At 44.9% G+C, this 19,657-nt stretch overlaps 1 protein-coding gene across 3 annotated transcripts in view; it reads left to right on the top strand.

Annotated features, from left to right (window-relative positions):
- The window catches only part of RUNX2 (RUNX family transcription factor 2), a gene marked incomplete at both ends in the record, with an annotated part of 209,389 nt that extends 189,989 nt beyond the window's left edge, over positions 1–19,400 (top strand). For all 3 annotated transcript variants that reach the window (XM_082664616.1, XM_082664618.1, XM_082664617.1), the window contains 2 exons: positions 17,253–17,318; positions 18,922–19,400. In XM_082664616.1, the coding sequence (XP_082520742.1) occupies positions 17,253–17,318; positions 18,922–19,400 (545 nt within the window). The remainder of the gene's footprint in view (positions 1–17,252; positions 17,319–18,921) is intronic.
- Positions 19,401–19,657: the final 257 nt, after the last annotated feature.

Below are 19,657 nucleotides of genomic sequence, written 5' to 3'. Positions count from 1 at the left end.
GTCAAGGAAAGCTTTGTCTTGTGCTCCAGTTGATTCTGATGAGAAGCAACCTAAGATCAGGTTAATTAATGCCAAAGAACTTGACACTTGACCACAGCTGAGCTTCTGTACATGGTGAAGCCTCATAGATGTGCATGTGTGTCAGGGTCTGCAGACAGATTTTGAAACCCCAGCTTTAATTTAAAATTAAGGAACTTGGGCTTCCCTGGTGGCGCAGTGGTTGAGAGTCTGCCTGCCGATGCAGGGGACACGGGTTCGTGCCCCGCTCCGGGAAGATCCCACATGCCGCGGAGCGGCTGGGCCCGTGAGCCATGGCCGCTGAGCCTGTGCGTCCGGAGCCTGTGCTCTGCAATGGGAGAGGCCACAACAGTGAGAGGCCCGCGTACCACAAAAAATAAATAAATAAATAAAATAAAATTAAGGAACTTAATTTCATTGACATTTTACACACCCTTGCATGGCTTTATGCAACTTTTCTGTGTTACACACTCTTTGCCAGAGGATGGTTATAATGAAGTGTACTTTATCTCACTGGAGAAATGAGAACCTTGTAAGCTAAAGGTTATTAAAACAAAAGGTGAATTTTGCAAATAACAGAATAAATGGGATCAGAGACCAGACTTTCTATATTAAAGAAATTAGATATATTTAGAGAAAATATGACTAGAATTATAACAAATTTCCTTTTAGTGATGCGTTGCTATCATAGTGTTTTACGTCCACATGATAAAAATCTTTATTAATACGGTGATGAATAAAAGCTTTTTCTAATGGCGTATGACGTGGTGATTAAACATTCAGTCTTTGGAGCCAGACTCCCTGGGTTTAAATACAGGCCTCTTCACTCACTAGCTGTGTAATCTTGGGGTTATTACTTAGCTTGTCCGTACCACAGTTTTTCTATCTGTAAAATGGGCTAATAATAGTAATAATAATATCGCCAATGTTGAAAGGTTGTTATGAGGACTCAAAGGTAGTTAATATATGTAAAGCCCTTAGAAGAATGCCTGGCACTCAATACATGTTAGCTTTTCCTGGGGAAGGGTAGGCAATTGAAAATAAGAAAATATTATCTAGGGATATGTGCTGTGAAAAAAATAACATAGGGTGATGTGATGCGGAAGAAGCATTTAAGCTGAGATCCAAATAGCCAGGAGGTGTAGCTCTGCCCCATCACCCCAGGCAGTGGGCAAGAAGAATGCCCGGTGGCTGGAGTGTGTAGAAGGTGAGATGCCGTCAGAGGGATGGGATCCAGGCCATGCAGGGCCTCGCTGGTCAGGATGAGAGGTTTGGATTTGCAGGTACCTACAGTGATGAGCCACTGGCAGATTTTAAGCAAGGTCATGATAAAAATGAATTTCTGTCTTTCAAAGGTCACTCTGGCTGTTTGGGGGAGAATTTTGTAGGAGGATGAGGGAGAAAGCAAGGGTGTGGCCGGGAGGCTGTGACAGTCATGCTGGTGACAGGACAGTGCTTTATGCTTACCTGGAAGGGATGGGGATGGGGAGACTGCGGATTGGAGGCGGTATTTGCAAATACCCCTGTATCATCAAAATGTTTCAGTAGTTCTCCCTCCACCCCAGTCATTAGTTTACTTTAAAAGGAATAATCCTGCATCTTATAAAACCGTAGTTAATGTTTAGACGCTGTTCATACACCCCAGAGTGAAGTGGTAATTCAGGAATTGCTTGATTTATTAGGTGAATACAGAACCACCCACCTGGAAAATTCAGGCCGGCAATCCATTGTGAGAGCTGAAATGTTTGGTTTGGTTGTTTTCATTGACACATTAATCTGATTATTTCCAGTAGCTCCCCTTCCTTGGCACCGTGCAAACCCCGACTACAGTGCAGTGAAGTGAAGTGCACTGATGAGATTAATTAGGAGGACTGACCCGCATTGTATGTCCTCCTCTTAAAATGTAGGTATTGTGTTTTTATGTCTTTCATGGCCTTTATATACTATATGCTATACACTGCTTTTAAGATGGAGTGAAATGCTGTGCAGGGGCTATTAGATGATCACAAGGGAAGCGTGTGTGGCAACAGCCCTGACGGGAGGAGACCCCTGGGCAAGGGGCTGGGGGTTCCTTACATCAGGCTTGCTAGCTCATCTCCTGCATTTGAGACAAGGAAAGCTGGGTGAGACACCAGTACTTGTGCTCACTGGGAATGGAGTCAACAACCCCGGACACCTGCCTCCCAGAGGACTGAGAAATGGGGACATGGCTTAAACTGGGAAGAACTTGAGTTGATAAGGGATGAGGGACTTGTTGTTCTAAGCAGAATCTCATAAGCACAAACTAGGGTTAAAGGAGGAATCTTCAAACAGCTGAGACTCTTGTATAGAGTCACTGCTGTAGTCAGTGATCACTCCCTTCTCAAATCCTTTAACCGGGCCTTCAAGAGGGAGTCTTCCCTCCCCCCACCCCCAAACCTTCCATTTGTGGTTCTAGTAATTAGCTTCCACATCTTACGAAGATATGAGTACTTTTGACATTGCCTGTTTGAAAAGTAACAAAAGTCCTGCTCTCCATGGACACCAGCGTCCTCTTCTTCCTGCAGTGCCAAGGTGCAGAGGGAGGTGTGTCCTGAAAACCGTTACCACCATTTGTTAGCTTGTTTTAAAGGAAAGGAGAGCAGTTAACTCAGAGTCTGGGGAGCATATTTCTCGGTGACCTGATCCACTTAAAATTTAGTTGATGGATTTATACTGAGTTTTGGAAGCCCAAAGGACCCAAAATAAGGTACGATTCAAAGGGCATCAGCATCTCCTGGGATGGGACATGTAGAATAATTCCAGGGGCTCTGAAAACTTGATGGATTGGAATTCCGGATAACAGGTGGGACATTTCTTTAGCTGTGGAAGCTCATTCTTAACCTTTCTCTCTGGCTTTGTCATTTAGAATAGAGCAGTCAAGGAAGATTGAAACCAAAAGACTCAGTGTAAGGAGGATGCAAAACCAGATTGAGAAACACCAAATAACAGGCTACTGGGGAAAAAAAAATAGGCACTTTTTAAAAGGAATAAAACTTAAAGACAACAGGCTTGAGAAGGAGGGCTGTTTTCTCCCCAGGAGCCAGGTCTGAATCCTGATGGTCAGACTTGCTTCTTCCTCAAACGAGGGGTGGTCTTTTTGTGTGTGTGTGTGTGTGTTGTTTTTTTTGCGGTACACGGGCCTCTCACTGTTGTGGCCTCTCCCGTTGCAGAGCACAGGCTCCGGACGCGCAGGCTCAGCGGCCATGGCTCACGGGCCCAGCCGCTCCGCGGCATGTGGGATCTTCCCATACCGGGGCACGAACCTGTGTCCCCTGCATCGGCAGGCGGACTCCCAACCACTGCGCCACCAGGGAAGCCCGAGGGGTGGTCTTGATCAGGCTCATGGTCCCTTCCAGTTTTAAGGCTTTGGTCCTGTTCTTTTTTGCTATAACTTTGCAGTATTATGTTGAAAATCACTACAAAAGTGGGCAAGGAGGTAGATAACTAGGCCTCTATTTAGGGACCGTGGAAATAGAAAACTGGCGATGTGGTTGTGTTTCAGCCCCTGTGCAGACCTTCCAAGCTAGTATTTGAAGTGTCAGCTAGAAGCCACAGCTTACGCCCTGGGTCCCTGCAGGTGGCTTCGTGGCATTGCCCAGCTCTTTGCCGTGTTCCCTGGTGCCTAAATTAAGAGAAAAACTATTTCACCAAAGAACCCCACCCAAGGGTCTTCCTGCTAACATTTTAATACAAAGGTAACATTTCAAATGGTAAATAACAGAACTTCCGCTTGGAAGTTGGAGAAAAAAATCTTCCTGAAAGTTTGTAAAAATCGAATAAGCAAGTACCACTTGAGATTATGTAGAAGGTGGATTGGAGCCATTCACAGTGAGGTAAAGCTCTGCAGTTACTGAAAAATGTGGCAAGTGAGCTCTAACAAATAGAACAAATAAATAGGCAAGTTAGCCTTGAGGGAAACGGGACGAATAAAGAGATTTGTACAGATACAACCTGCGGGTTGGGACTGTGGATTCCGGTGGCATCACACTGGGTGTGACAAGGACCATGGCCCAGTGCAGTGTGAGGACGAGAGGCCTCCAGCAGCACGACAGGATGCTGGTCTGAAGGCTGGGTCGGCCAGGAGACGCGGAGATTCGGGCAGGCGCCCCTGAACGTGTGAAGAAAAACTGAAGACACCACCAGGGAGGAGGAATTGTCCTCTTGGTGGGGAAGCTGGAGCTCTCCTGCTGCTCTAATTCAGCAACTCCCAGAGGAAACTGAAAAGACCCAGGACGCTCACGTCATCGATAACAGTGGCTTTTCTGATGGCAGAAGTTACGTAAGGCCTGCAGAAGAAGAACACCGTGTTACGACAGATTAGGTGCAGAGGAAAACGGGAAGGAGTATACAATAGCAACTATATCCAAAGGTGATAGTAAAATTAAGTGCATAGCAAAACTCAGGATTAATAATGATAATAATATTTAGATAGTGTTTTAAATATATAGAAAAGACTTTCACAGACATTCTCATTTGACCTCACAGCAGCTCATCGGAGTATAGATGTTATTATAGTCCCTGTTTTGCCAGTAGGAGTTTGGGTTCGGGGACATTCAGAGACTTGACCTCTAGGTCACATGGGGAGACGGGGGAGGGAAAGACTCAACCCCAAATCTCTGGGTTCCAAGTGTGCTTTCCCCACCATGCGTTGTCATAGGGGTCTCCACATCAGAGCCAGATTTTGCTACAAAACCTGTTGGGTGTCATCCTAAGAGGGATTTTTATCACATTGGTCTTTCCAGGCTATCTTTGGGGGACATAACACCAGTAATCCTTCCTAAGTAGCCAATGTTCATGCTTACAGGTCAGAGAACCCAAAATAAAGTAAAATTCACCAGATTCCTACCAGAAACAACAGTGGAAATAATCCACCTTCTGATTTTTGTAAACCTGAATTTTATTCTGAGATGAAAAATGTACATATTAATGAAATCTTAAAACCTGAAAGTATGTATTTTTATGTGTGGGGCAAGGAAACTTAAGCTACTTAAATTATGCATAACAATATATCCTATCCTGCAAGAGTTGGAAAGGTGGATATAAATATTTATATTAATTTCAGATAGGTCAGATCAAAACAATTTGCTGGAAAAGTCTAGAACAAAGAAGAAAGAGAAATAGCTCACATCGTATCTCTCATTGAATGTGTGAGCCTAAAGCAAATTTTAACCCCCTTTACTGCTAAATTTAATGACGAAAAACTTTCTTGAAAAGCTAATAGTGTTCCCATTTTCTTTTGGCCTCCTTGCAAACTGTTGTTAACAGTTATACTTTTTTTATTTTGTGGAAGAACTTAATTTTCTAATCGGCATTTTGTATATCGAGGGAAACCTGGTATTTTTCGCACAGTGGATTTATATACTTCATTTAAAAAAACTGTAATACTGTTTTTTAATGAATGGGCACCTTTCTTTAGAGGAACAGCACTTCTAATAGAATTTTAAAGGTACTTTTGGAATTCTCAAGGTTTTGTAATATGTAGCTGAATTCGAATTTTAGAGCTGGAAACCCATAAAGATGATTGAGTCAAGTTCCATCATTTTACTGACAAAGAATGGGGTGGGAGGGGGCTCCACCATGATCACCCTTCCCATTAGGGACATTGCTGTGACTAGAACCCTCCCCAACCCCGACTGCTAGCCCAAGGCTCTAGAATCCTATTCTCCTGCTACATATCTAATAGACCGCTGACATTATTTTGCTATTGCTGCACATGGCCATTGTGACCTGAAGGAAAAAAAAAAAGCTATCCCTGAATTATCTCCTTGGCCCCTTTCCTCTTTTCACCCTCGAATTAACTCCTTATGAATAGAACGAGTAGACTCTGCTCCACGTCGGTGACAGCACCATCTCTCCTGGCCGGTCATCAGCTGTTTTGGGCCACATCTAGAGTGCACTCAGTGGACAGTATGCCCAGGCTGGGGAAAAATCGGGCTCAGGTTTCGGGCAGGCAGAGAACTTCCACTGTTGGAGGAGCTACTGTTGGACTATTTGTTGTGTTTTTGTGTGTTTCTCTCAAGGATATGGAGCTGACCAGGCCCTCTTTTTTTTTTTTTTTTTTTTTTTTGTCATCGAAACAAGTAGCTCCTCTCAGACACCTTAAGACATAATTAGGTGTGTCTGTTTACACTTGGGAGACAGCGGTCTTCATGTCCTAAAGACGTACAAGGAGTCTGGGAGCAGCCACAAACAGATGTTGAAATTGTCCATTTGCGGCAGGGTTATTCCTCTAGCACCAGGAGTAAACATTGAGGATGAAACCCCTCTGCAGGGGTGGGTGTGTGTGTTGAGAGGGCAATGTTATCGAGCAGAGTAGAAAGTGAAAGGAGGTCCTCTTTTTCTTTTTTTTTCCATTTGCCTTAGTATTTGTTTATCTCATACAACAAGGAAAATTTCACTCTTTGGCTTTGGCTGTTTGAAGGCTTTTGCCAAATGCTTTACAATCTGTAGGGTTTGATTTGTGTCAAAAAAAAACCCACTTTGAGAACAAGGTTCTATGTAACTAAGATGTGTTTGTTTTTGTTTAAATCACTCAGAAGAGAAATCATCTCTTGTCCATTGTGAAAAGAGAGGTTTCAATCAAAGGAAAATTCTCCATATTCTAAAATATACAAACAGCTCTTTGAAATGGATGCCAAATCAAACTCTAAAAGGGACGTTTTTCTTGCAGAAGTTTTGAGTTAATTCCGTGTGCAGGGCCTGAGTGGAAAAACTCAGAATGTCAGAGGAACGAGTTACTGCAACACTGTGTTTGGATTCGGAAGTTACATAAGGAGCATTGTCTCAGGACAGTATGAAGACTTGTACATGGTTTTAGGCTGAATCCTAGCAAGAAAGAAAAAGAAATTCTTTTCAAAGTGAGTCCGTTTTTCAGTTAAATAAAAGGTTGTCGTTTGGTTTCTGATATTACTGGATATAAACCTTCAATGTGAGAAGGCATGCCGGTCATCACTTAAAAAAAAAAAAATTCAATCGAGATCATCCCCGTTGTTAAAGAAATACCATCTTTCTCCCTGTCAGGACTTCTCTTAGGATGAAAAGTAGTAGACGCTAAAGGGACAAGTTGCGTGGGGAAAAGGGACAAATTAGGAAACGCAACAATTCCATCCTGGCTCTGCCACTAATTGGCTGCGTCCTTGAGTTGGTGCCTCCTTTCCTTGACTGAGCTTCCACATCAGCTGGGCTTTTTGTGAAGGTAAAACCAGATGTATGTAAAAACAGTGACAACCTAAAAAGCAACATACACATTTGCAACATGATTTTTTAATTGAACTATTATTTTTGAGAGTCAGTGTCGACGTGGGACGGGACAGTTTGCTTGGGACTGAAAAAGCCAGAACAAATTTTTGCTCTTAGTATAAGGGAGCAAACCCAGGGGACAGGTTAGAACGAGAGATGCACCCCAGAACCGGTGGGCAGAGCAGTGCTGTGGGTCTGGGACTAACCTGAGCCCTTTCGGTGCAAGTAAACCACAGGGGTCGTAGGTCAGGAAGAGCCGTCGGCTGCAGATGGACAGGCAGAAATCAGAAGGCACAGGCAGAATGCAGTTAGAGGCAAGGCTTTAGGTCAAACCTGGCATCACCATCTCTTTCTCCTCTCACACATTTAAAAACTTCCCGAATGTCACTCTGAGAGGAGCTACAGTGCGTTTGAAGATATGGAGGCCAGAGTTGTGGTTCTCGAGGAATTTACAGGCTGGTAGAAGTGGTGAGGTGATTGTAGGTCCTCTGCGTGTGCACGCCTGCCTAGAAGAGAAATATAAGTGAAGAACGAGGTGCAGAGGGAGGAGGGGTCACTCTGGGCCAAAGCAAGAACACGAGAAGACTCTTGGAAGCGGAGGGGGATTGTGAGGTAGATTTTACAGGCTGCTTAGAATTTCAAGGGATTGAGATAGAGTGGAGGTGGGGACACTGAGGGCTGAGGGGAATAACGTAAACCCAGCGCCTGAAGGAGGGAAAATGGAAGGTGGACAGGACAGAACATGGACAGGGGTCCAGTCTGAATGGATTGTAGAGCTCCCAAAGAAGGAGCGTGAGAAACGAAACTGGAAAGGGAAGTTGGGACAGGATTGTTACTCCAGCAAATGTTTGCTGTGTTCCTAATAGAGAGATCTAGAAACATACACACAAACCCGAGTAAAAAGCGTGACCTGAAGTCACAGAACGGGTAGGAAAGCTTGAGGAACCAGCAAGTTGGATGAGACGAGGATTGATAAGCCATCTGGGCAGCAGATACAACACACACACAAGTGGACCTTGGATCTAAGGCTACCTTCTGTCACGACCAGGAAGCCTCTTACATGGTCTCCCTGGGACAGGAACCCCTCCCAGGGCATGGGCAGAGGGAGCCGGTAAGTGGATGCGTCTGACTGGAGAGGGAGAGAGGGCACGGGTAAGGACAGGTCCCGGCAGGACACAGCTTGAGGCTGAAACCTGTGGCTTTGATCCCAGATTAACGTGGGTCATATCAGGCCCGGGAGAGCTGTAGCTTGTGGAGCTGACGTCGAGCCTGAACCAGAGCACTTTGGTCATCTGGTTCACGTGCTGGGTCTTGGGACATCGGCTGGTTTGAGACACAGGCGTTAAGGTTCAGGATGGCCTCAGGGCTGTGGGACCACACCAGGGCGCTAAGCCCTTTGAAGGGAATTTTGTTTGAAAAACACGGTGCCCCGAGCTTGTCACATTTTGAGCGATGCTACCTCCCAGGCAGCTGCTGCCTGGAGCCTTCCTGGGTCTGCGCTAGAGGCAGTCACAGGGAGAGTCTGCAATTGCATTGGTGCTGGATGTAGTCTATCTGTTCCTACTTTAAGAAGGGGAGAATCGAGCTGGATCTGAAAACACTGTGCATTTAGGGGATGGTGGAATGTGGTTGCTATGGTAATTATTTGCTCTCCTAGCCTCCTTTTCCCACTGCAAGAGGCTTTTTTTTTTTTTTTTTAACAGAAGAGTTTGGTTGGGTCTGGAGCTGGGTGTGTGGAGTGAATCAGGAGTTTCGGGATTCTAATTCTCAGCTCACGTCTTTCCTAGCTTGGACCCAATTTTTAAATTTCCCTTCATCTCTGGCTCTACTAATTCAAATAATACCGTATGAAGGAATACTCTTTTGAGGTGGAGGTGTTTACTATTTGCTGTGTACTTTTGCCCGTTCTCACGTACAAGAGTCTTACCCAATGAGAGAACCTGGGGAATAAATAAAGTGACTTGCTTACGATCACTCAGAACATCAACGGTAAGGACCATATGAGAATTCTGGGGCTGAGTCGAACACGGAAAATAGGTGGCAGGAATCAGCCCCCCCACCCCACCCTGTTCCACATCCCATCCCCACCTCCATCCCCAGGCCTGTCACTGACAATTGATCAGAACCCTCTCCATCATTGCCCTCCAGGTAGGCATGGCCACCAGTATGTTAGAACTCTCATGAAAGTGACACAGAATCCCTGAACCGTGGAGGGGACTGTGGCAGCTGAGCCCCCTAGGTCTGGGGCCAGGTCCCAGGCCACCATTTACTGGTCTGTAACCTTGAGGAAATCACTTTGCTTCTTGGGGCTTCAGTCTGTCATCCATAATGTGGGGTCAGTGATAACTGTCTCCCTCCCAGGGCTGGGGTGAGGATTTAATGTGAGTAGACATCTCCCATGGAGCACAGATCCTCTGCAGGTGGGAACCTTCGAATCTCTTTCCCCGTAGTAAAACCTGCGACACCATGGGATGCTGTGACTACAAAATCGCTTGGAGGATTCCTATGCTTGGAGCAGAGACTGGTCTGTTAAGCACCGGCCAGTGCTGGTACCCAGCGCATCCTCAGGGCATTCCTAAACGACGTGCCAAGCTTGAAAGACTTTCCCACTGGAGCACCCCGAAGGGCAGAGGGAACTCGGCTCCTTCCCCACTCTGCGCCCCCCAATCTGCTGACGTAACCCAAAACAACCCTACCTCTTGCCTGGAGAGCATTTTCTTGTCTCCTGTTATACCTTAAAATTAATGTGAATTTTCCTCCATAGTGTATCTGCTTTGGTTTTAATATAAAACTAACGTCTTAACTTACTAATATCAGTTCAATGTCCCTTTTTAAAGTCCCTCCCCCATTTGTTCCCTTCTTGTATTTCATGCCTTCCTATCAGCTGAGCTTGATTGTCTAATATATAACATCTCAACCAGTTCATAAATTTCTGCTTTTAATATAGTCTGAGTTACCATTAGCACAGGCCACAGGAAAATACCAGGCTGTCCCTTCTGCATTCAGGCTTTTTGGAAAGATTTACTTAGGAACAATTTATCATTTAGTTGCAATTTTTAAAATAATCTTAATTGGCCACATATGTTATCGAATAAAAGCCGGTCTCCTAGCCTCTGCCTCTGTCCGCGTGGTCCCACCCCACACGTGCGCATGCGCACTGCATGTTGCCAGGATGTCAGAAAATTATGCCACCCTAGGCAGATACCGTCACAGGAAAGCCTCCCCCTGATTTAAGACAAGATTACTGATATTGAAGCTGTTATTTTTAGGAGGGAAAGACTGTTGCTTCTAAACCTCTGTCCCTCTTTTTCCTAGTTCCTCCTGTCTTAATTGTGGCTCTGTGTTTTGGTAGCCATAAGTCATTAGTGGTTTTTAATTTCTCTGAAACTGAAATAAGGTCTGAAAGGGTGGATTTGTCCCTTTTTCCTCCTTTTCTTCCTTCTTTTTTTTTTTTTTCTGGCTAATCGGAGGAACGCAACCACATCTGAAGCCACTTGGCTCATTATGAATTTCATGGAAACTGATTCTCTGAAAGTGTTTCCATATGTGTGTTCCCCATATATCCCATCCTCTCTAAATGGGAGCACAGACGTGTGCATGGGCTGGAAATGGCTTCAGGATGTGACAGAGCAGTCATATGACCACCGCGGCACTGTGGGTGGCCCCTTCTGAAAGACACGGTGTCCTGGGTGCTGGCCTCCTTCCTGTGGCGGATCTGGTTTCAAAGACTATCCACCCTTCGTAGCCTTTAAAAAGTTCTTAATCAAGGCCTAGCAAGAAGATCTCTCTCGTTTTTCCTCCGTTTCTGTCCCCCCTTCACCCTTTGGTTTCTTCCTTCTCTCTTACCCTCCCTCCCCATGCACACACGGACACACACACACACACACACACACACACACACACACACACACGCACTGCACATCTATGGCCTCCCTCCTTCTCACCGAGAGGAAATGTATTATTCCAACCATATCCTCAAAATTTGGGTGGGTTTAAGGGATGGTTGAAGTTTCTGAAAATTGCCAGGTTGTGTGTTTTTGGCTTTATTTTTATTTTTATTTTTCCTTTTTCTCTCTCTTTCCTTCAGCATAGCATACTTTCTTAGCCTTGGGATCAGCTGGTCTTTCAGAATTTGTGAGGGTGCAGTGGAAAAGTACAATTCATTACAACACGGAAAATAAATATTTATACTGGATAGTCGAGGCACTTTTCCTCTCTTTTGCAAAACCGTGGAGCTTGCTGGTCTGACCTCTCATTATCTTCAAAAAATCGATTTCAGATCCTCATTTTGCTGCTTTCTTCTCCATCAACGTGATCCATTACATTTCTCCCACGGCGGGTATATTTTTCCACCCATTGTCTAATGAAATTAAAAGTAAAACTAATTTAGTGATTGATACTTGATCATTTTAATGTGAGGGGACAAATTCAGGGAAAGTAAGAAAACCGATGTAAAAAATCTCTTAAAACCTCAATGTGGAAAATGCAAAGTAGTGTTCTGCGTAGAGTCCAAAGTTGATTTTTAGGTAATGTTTACATAGCATTTCTGCTTCTGTCATGTTGCTTGCTTGGGTCTGTGCTAGTAACTGATTCGTTTAGTAGATGTTTTGGAAGTACGCGTCTTTTTTCAGTGCCATACCGTGAACGAGGTAGGGGAGCTGCTTTTTTTTTTTTTTTTTTTGCTGCACAGTGTGCGGGGTCTTAGTTCCCTGACCAGGAATCGAACCCGTGCCCCCTACAGTAAAAGTGAGGAGTCTTAACCACTGGACCGCCAGGGAAGCCCCTGCTAGGTAGGATCTCAAAGAAGGATACACGGTTCCTCTTCTTCATTTGCTTTCCCTTTAGCTGGAAAATGAAAATGCTTCTCTAAAACCAGTGATGATACTTTAAAATGCATGGAGTGGTAAATTTACATCTGTAAACGTTGCAGATGTATAGGGTAAGGAAAAGGTGATAGGGATTTGTATACCTGGGAAGTCCTTGTGTAGTGGTGAGCTTTGAAGGCAGTGCTTACGTACCCGGCTCTGGCAGAGAAAAGAGAGGTGGCCGTGAGTCTGGGGATGAGCAAAGCTGTAGTGAGGGTTCTGAGTACATGCCCCGCCCCAAAGAGGAAGGTTCGTACCGAGCAGTAGTGGGACGTGACCGTGGAAGAGTAGAACAGAGGGCTCTGACTGTGCCAATAGCCTCACCCTTATTTTCCGCACCCCCTTTGCAGAGCTGCTCAGTCACGCCTGGTGAAGGGTGGCTGTGACCTGTGCTGGGTCGGGATGACACCCTGTGGTTTCAAGGCTCTGCCTCTGTGTGGCCTGAAAAGGTGGAAGATTTTCCCCTTCTGTGTGTGTTTTCATAGAATGCAGATCTCTGGAAGCTCAAGGCTGAAGCTCTACGTTTCCCCACTGGCACGCACTGTCAGGGATGCAGACAGGGAGTAGCACACTCGGGCCTGAGACAGGAGGACCACGTTTTCATCTCGGGATGTCACGCAGATCCACGTGTCTCCAGGGTGCCATCTCTTCATCTATAAAGGTCATCCACAATTCTGGATGATGCTGACATACTGGCTCTATATACTACCTAGAAATTCAGACAGGAAGCAAGCTTTCCAGCCCACTCCAAATAAACCACGTGACCTTAGTGGCAACAGTTACCTTGGGGTCCAGAGGGAGAGGAGCGTGCTGACTCGCCTTCCCGCAGGCTGTACCTTTCTGGCCTGGCTGTCTTTCTCCTTCCTCTCTTCTCCCCGTGGCTCCCCAGTGTAGACTTACACACAGATACGGACTCTCAGGATATTGGGAACAGCACGGTGGCAAAACAGAGGAATCCGTTCACTAGTGGTAACTGCCGTTTGCGGGCCCCTGTCTGAAACGTGAGGTCAACTGATGTAACAATGCTTGGGGAGAGCTTTGAACACCCTTTATAGAGAGCTTTAGGAGGTTTTATAGGTATGGAATCGTATTTGAGTTACATTTTAGGTTTGATGTCAGCATTACTTAATGTTTATTATAATATCTTTGCTTGATGCGTCAAAAATGTACCAGCTGTTGTGCGGAGTTCCTGATCCCCCAACTAATTTACTTATTTGTTGATTTATCCATCCCTTCATACACTTATATTTAAAAAAAATTAAGCTCTTATAATATAGACAGTTCTGAGGGATATGAAAGGAAAATAAATCATCTTTACCATCCAAAGCTTACTTTGTAGTTGGAGAGCACAGGCTACGAAACAGCTAATAATTCAGTAAAGTAGTGGCTGAGGGCCCGAAAGAGTGACATGGAAAATAAATGCTATTTCGAACAGGAGTGAAATAGGAAATTATATAATAGAGCAGTTGGGAAGGTGGCAGCCAAAATGTAGAAGGGAAGAAGATTCTTAGAGGAGAGCGGCTCTGTGGAGATCTCATGCATTATATGTTCCAATAGAAAGGATGCTGCGAGGGGGTTAATAAAAAGTACCCGGACGTTGTTATTTGAGATTTAGTGTGGCGACAACTCCCACCATTTGGAAGGCCTCGATGAAGCTTTGAAGTTAACGCCTCATTGCCGAGAAGCATGATGGCTTTTCATTCTGTATATTTTTGCCCTTGCATTAAAAAAGGACAGAGGACTCTGCATTTGCCCATCTGTGTTCCACCTGGATTCAAGGCCCCTTGTCCTTTTCTCCGCCCCGAGCTGCCCTCCTTGGCTGGGGCGTGTAAATTCCACTGCTGAGAGGGGGTGATACATGGGTACGATGTTTCCTAGCTGACAGCCCCGAATGGCAAGTACCCCGGTCTGCTATTCTTTTCAAACTCCTATTTCCATTCTTTTGAGAGCTCTCCTGGCCCATTTTCAGCCAACCATAACGTCTTGAGGGTCTACTGAATAAGAAAATGCATGTGAAAGTACTTGGTAAAGGCCTAGAAACATCAAGTATCATTGTTATTAAGCCCCAAAGGGGAAGACGAACAGGGATTAGACTATCACTGCCCTCCGCAGCTCACTCTAGTTAAAAGTCAAGTATGACCCAAGGTAACTCTCCTTAGCCATCGGGGTGTGGAAGACACTGAGTGGAGGCTTGCAGGCTGCAAGAATAAAAGATCAGAGCTTCTCTTTTATTCTCCCTTATCTTGGTTTCACTCCTTTCCCCTACACTTTCCACTTGCTTGGGAGGCCCAAGAGACCTGGTTGGGTGAAGGGAGGCCATTTCGTTTTTCCCCATAGACTTTGGCGGATAGGAGCAAGAAATTTTTACTTTTTTTTTTTTTTTATGCGGTACGCGGGCCTCTCACTGTTGGGGCCCCTCCCGTTTCGGAGCACAGGCTCCGGACGCGCAGGCTCAGCGGCCATGGCTCACGGGCCCAGCCGCTCTGCGGCATGTGGGATCTTCCCGGACCGGGGCACGAACCCGTGTCCCCTGCATCGGCAGGCGGACTCTCAACCACTGCGCCACCAGGGAAGCCCAGAAATTTTTACTTTTAACATTGATTTTATTTTTATTTGAGCTTCCGGGCATTTTATTAATATATTCTTCCCCAGGTACACTGGGTTGTGAAAAACTGCTGCTGCTGCCGTTTCAATGAGCAAGGTTCTTGCAGCTCTATTTATGATAACTACATAAATCTGCAGCTGTCTGACTGGCTAAGGGTGCAGCGAGCAGTTGTGGAATGAAATGCATCTGTAGGGAACCAGCAGGTCCTAAGGGAATCAAGCCCTTGACCTTGGTCTCATTCACATTATGCCACGAACAACTGAATTAGTTGCTCACTGTTGAGCAGATTAGATCAACAAGTCCCGAAAGAGTTTTTAAATAGTGTCCCAAGAACAGTAGCTCTCATTGGGCAACACATGGGCACCAGAAGAACCTACTTAAATATTTCTAGGCAAATTCATTTCGGCAGATAGGCTCGTAAGACAGCAAATGTATCTGTGGTTGTGTCCACCGAATTCCTTAAGGGTGACTAAGACTGCAGAGCGGTTCGAGGTCGAAGAGGTCTTGTCTAGCTGTGGTTCTGCCTCTCTGGAGCGTTGTGATTTTTGTAGAGCACATGGCTCCCTTCTCCGCTTAGCTTCCCTATTTGTCAGCGGGTTGGATTAGGATCATCTAAACAGTCAACGAGGGGTTTGGATTTTTTTTTTCACCGGAGTACCCCAGACTAGCAGAGGAGGATAAATGGGTACCTTAGGGAATCTGGGGGCATAGTTTAAAGCTTCACAAGTGCAAAATTTTGTTGAAGTCATTTTTTGTTTGTCTGAAAATTCACCCAAGTGTTGCACTCTACTCCATATCACGTCCATGTTTACTGTACAGCATACGCTTGTCTCCATGCTGGGTAAAACGAGCCTATCAGGAAGATGCACCATGTTTATCTTGGGCTTCAAGTAAGTCCTGGCAGTGCTGGCTTTATTTAATCGGTAGGTTGTAATCTGGAGTTTTAAACTGGCTCTAAGGCTACAAGGCAGATCACTGGGGCCGTTACTGAGCTTCGGCATTACGTTTCTAAAATTAGACTGGGGTGAGAGTACTTTTAGAACTCTCCAGGCTTTCATCCTGATCCTTTTAGTAAGTAGATATTATATTTTCTTTCCTTTAGTTGATATAATATCCAGGTCTATAGATAGTTTGTAGCTGTACGTAATGTGGCTGGTGACATGGGTATGAATAGTTTAGGACACAAGGTCGAAATAACCTGAGAAGATGGTCTAAAAGAAAAACTGAGTTCTTGTACAGAACGGAGATTAGAAGTACAGGTACAACCCCATTCAATGAAAGAAAATTTAGTTATATCCTTTGCTTCTATAATAATTATTATAAATAATCGAAGGTTAGGAAGGGGTTTAAGTTCTTTCTTTTTAAGTTTAGAATTCCTTCCATCTCCCCATCATTGATTATTATATAAGAGCTCTCACATGATACTGCAGCAAGTTGTTAAAATTTCTTCCTACAGAACACATTGCAGTGTAACACGAAATAACTAAGTTCTAGAAAATTTTATTTTTTGTAACATAAAAATTACCGTATCATCCCTTTAAAGTCCTCCTGAGCTCTCTTTGCCCAGAAGGAGTTAATCCTCAAGACATGACAGTCTCAAATGACTAGAAGTCATTGGTCAGAGTTCTGTAAAGCCAGCGGAAGTTTGTTGCATTATTTTCTATAAACCACAGCCAGAGCTCATTACTTGAAAGATGAATGTCCATTTGCATTAGCTGGCATTTAGAAGCCAAAAAGGTAGAGTGATCCTGGCATGTGATGGATAATAAAAACATCAGACAAATGTATCAGGTACAATCAAGAAGTTGGGGGTGGGAGGTGGAGAGAGAAATTCAAAACCACACTGGAGTTTACTGGCAGGGTCCCCACATAAAGGGTTTTAATGAGGCTTCTGCCTCAAAATCAGGGAACCCACCTGGAATTTTAATTATGGCGACAGTATATTTTAAGTATAAATACCCACGAGAAGCATTTTTTACATTGCTGAGCCTACCTGTGTGAGCTCTGTGCTCCCGTGGGGGGCAAACGCTGGTGTTGTAAGGGTGCCGTCTTTCCATTTGAAATTGCTCACATTGTTCAGGTACTACAGAAGCACAGGGCAGGGAGATGGCAGATCTCATCTGGCCCCGTTGGCGATTCTGTCCTAATCACTTCTTGTACCTTTTCACACCTGAGCTTGTCAGAATTTCCTATTTGGGTGGGGTTAGGGGGAGGCCAGCGGAGGATGGAAGAATTTATAAAAAGCAGAGAGTAACTGCCCAGACTGTGCTAGTTTTGGTTTGTCATCTTGAAAGTGTTTGCTTCTGGTATTAGAAGCTGCTCACCAGCTTTTGACTCTCTGCTTATGGGCCTGTGGATTCTGGGAAGGTACTGTGAGGGGTGGGACCTTCTCTGCCTCCCCTTCCCCACCCCCAAGGCCGTTGCTTCTCCTCCTGTCTTGGGATTCACGGTGATAGAACGTTAGAGCCGGAAGGGAACTTAGAGCTCATCCCCTCATTTTACAGATGATGACACTGCCACCTCTGACTTCTGCCTCTGGCCTTCCACTCTCAGTAAGAAGAGCCAGGCAGGTGAGACTTTTCACAATTGCTGGGCTGGGCTGGGTGGGGCTGTCTGATTGGGACTGTCCATGAGTGAGAAACACCTTGTTAACGATATATTGCTTTGAAGTAGTCACTTCTTGCTATCAGTGCACATCACGGCACTTGACCCGAGCATTTTATAAAGAACACAGGCAGTGTGCATTTTAACAAAAAATGAACAACTCTCGATCAGCACCTTGAAAGGAAAATATTGGGATGATTCGTTTAATAAATATTATAGTATCCAAGAACGTGGCTAAGAAAATGGAAGCTGAAGAAGTACCTGCTCACTAAGACCTTCAAGAATTACTGAGTGCTTTCTCTTACAGACAAAAGCGGTAGGAAAAGCAAATGTATGAGATACAAAGGATTGGAAGATTTTAGGTGTGAACAAAATCTTAAGAACACTGGTATTATAAAACAGCTTGTCACAGTTCTGTCAGTGTTAGAAATTCATAACTCTGTCTTTAAAGATCACAACTATAAGTTTTTGGCATTTCCGAAAACTAATTTCCACACGAAGTAGTTTCTAACTGTGGTTTCATAAGTTAAGTGCCAGAAATACCTATTAAGGAGGCACCCTGTTAGCTTTAGAAGTTAAAGGACTTTACATTTTAGAGGAAAGCTGTCTTTGCTTGAGGTTCCCAGTTCAAACTGGCCTGAAGCTAATTCTGTAGGATGTGGTACAGGGATCCGGAGGGTGGATGGTGAGGTACCCTCCTGCTTTATCTCCTCTACCAGCGAGCCTTTCCCCAAAGCTGCTGTTGGCACGTGGCCTTAATCAGGTCCTACTTCTCCCATCAAGACTTGAAATGCAGTGATTCCTAGGTACCAAGCCTTCCCCCCACCCACTTTCAAAACCTGCTAGTTTATGACCCTTGGGAGAATTTCTAAGGGTCAGACACTCCCTATACACCCCCAGATAAGTAAGATAGTTCCAGAAAACATTGAAATCTAGTTAGATTTTTTTTTAAAATCTGTTACCAAGATGAGGAATAAAACAGGATTTCACATTATTTTAAGAGTTGAAGTGATAGGCCCATGCTAGGGTATCTTTTTGACGTTCCTTCATTGACAAGGGGCCCTGCTAAGAGTACCCAAAACAAAACGGATCACTTTGGAATTTCTTTATATTGGGCTGAGGAAAAGAAACGTGTCCGACTTAGTAAAAAGGTCACTTTCAAATATCTGAGGTACAACAAGGAACAAAAAGAGAGGGGAAAAAAAATCAATGAGGATTCAGTCTTAAAGTCTGGTGAGTGAATCTGTCTGATCAGAGTGTTGGGTTGGTTTACACACACGACCTAGCACACATTTGGGCTTTTAAAGCCCTTTGGGATTCTCTGGGGGTGAAGAACTTGAGGCTCAACGCTGCTAAGACTGTAAAGTGAAAAACAAACAAACAGAAAAGCCCCAGAAGTCTGTGTAGTGACCGGTGCATTTGAAAGTCTGTTTGTGGCTTGCTGTTCCTTTGGGGGAAAGCTGAAGTTTTCTTTCTTTTCTTGTAAAAAAAAATAAATTCTTTCGTGATTTTAACTGCTATTTACAGATGTTTCCCTCCCCCCTCCCCATCTTCTGTTGTAATTTTTAGGTGCTTCAGAACTGGGCCCTTTTTCAGACCCCAGGCAGTTCTCAAGCATTTCATCCCTCACTGAGAGCCGCTTCTCCAACCCACGAATGCACTATCCAGCCACCTTTACTTATACCCCGCCAGTCACCTCAGGCATGTCCCTCGGTATGTCCGCCACCACTCACTACCACACCTACCTGCCACCACCCTACCCCGGCTCCTCCCAAAGCCAGAGCGGACCCTTCCAGACCAGCAGCACTCCATATCTCTACTACGGCACCTCGTCAGGATCCTATCAGTTCCCCATGGTGCCCGGGGGAGACCGGTCTCCTTCCAGAATGCTACCGCCGTGCACCACCACCTCGAACGGCAGCGCGCTCTTAAACGCAAACCTGCCTAACCAGAACGATGGCGTTGACGCCGACGGAAGCCACAGCAGTTCCCCCACCGTTTTGAATTCTAGTGGCAGAATGGATGAATCTGTTTGGCGACCCTATTGAAACTTCCTCCGCAGTGGCCCAGCGGTCTCTGGGAGCCACATCCCAAACGTACCAACATATACATATATAGAGAGTGCGTATATATGTATATCAACTAGCCTATCTACAAAGTGCCTATTTTTTAGAAGGTTTTTTTTTTTTTTTTTGTCTTGGCATTCACTCACTCTGTCATGATCTTGCAACCCTCAGAGGGTAGCTCTTGAGAAGCAAGAGGCCCAAGAGAGACAATCCTAATCAGATTTCAGATCATTCTCTCT

Source organism: Grampus griseus (assembly GCF_964374135.1).
Source record: "Grampus griseus genome assembly, chromosome: 10".
Lineage (NCBI taxonomy): Eukaryota > Metazoa > Chordata > Mammalia > Artiodactyla > Delphinidae > Grampus > Grampus griseus.
This window is presented reverse-complemented; position numbering and strand designations above follow the sequence as displayed.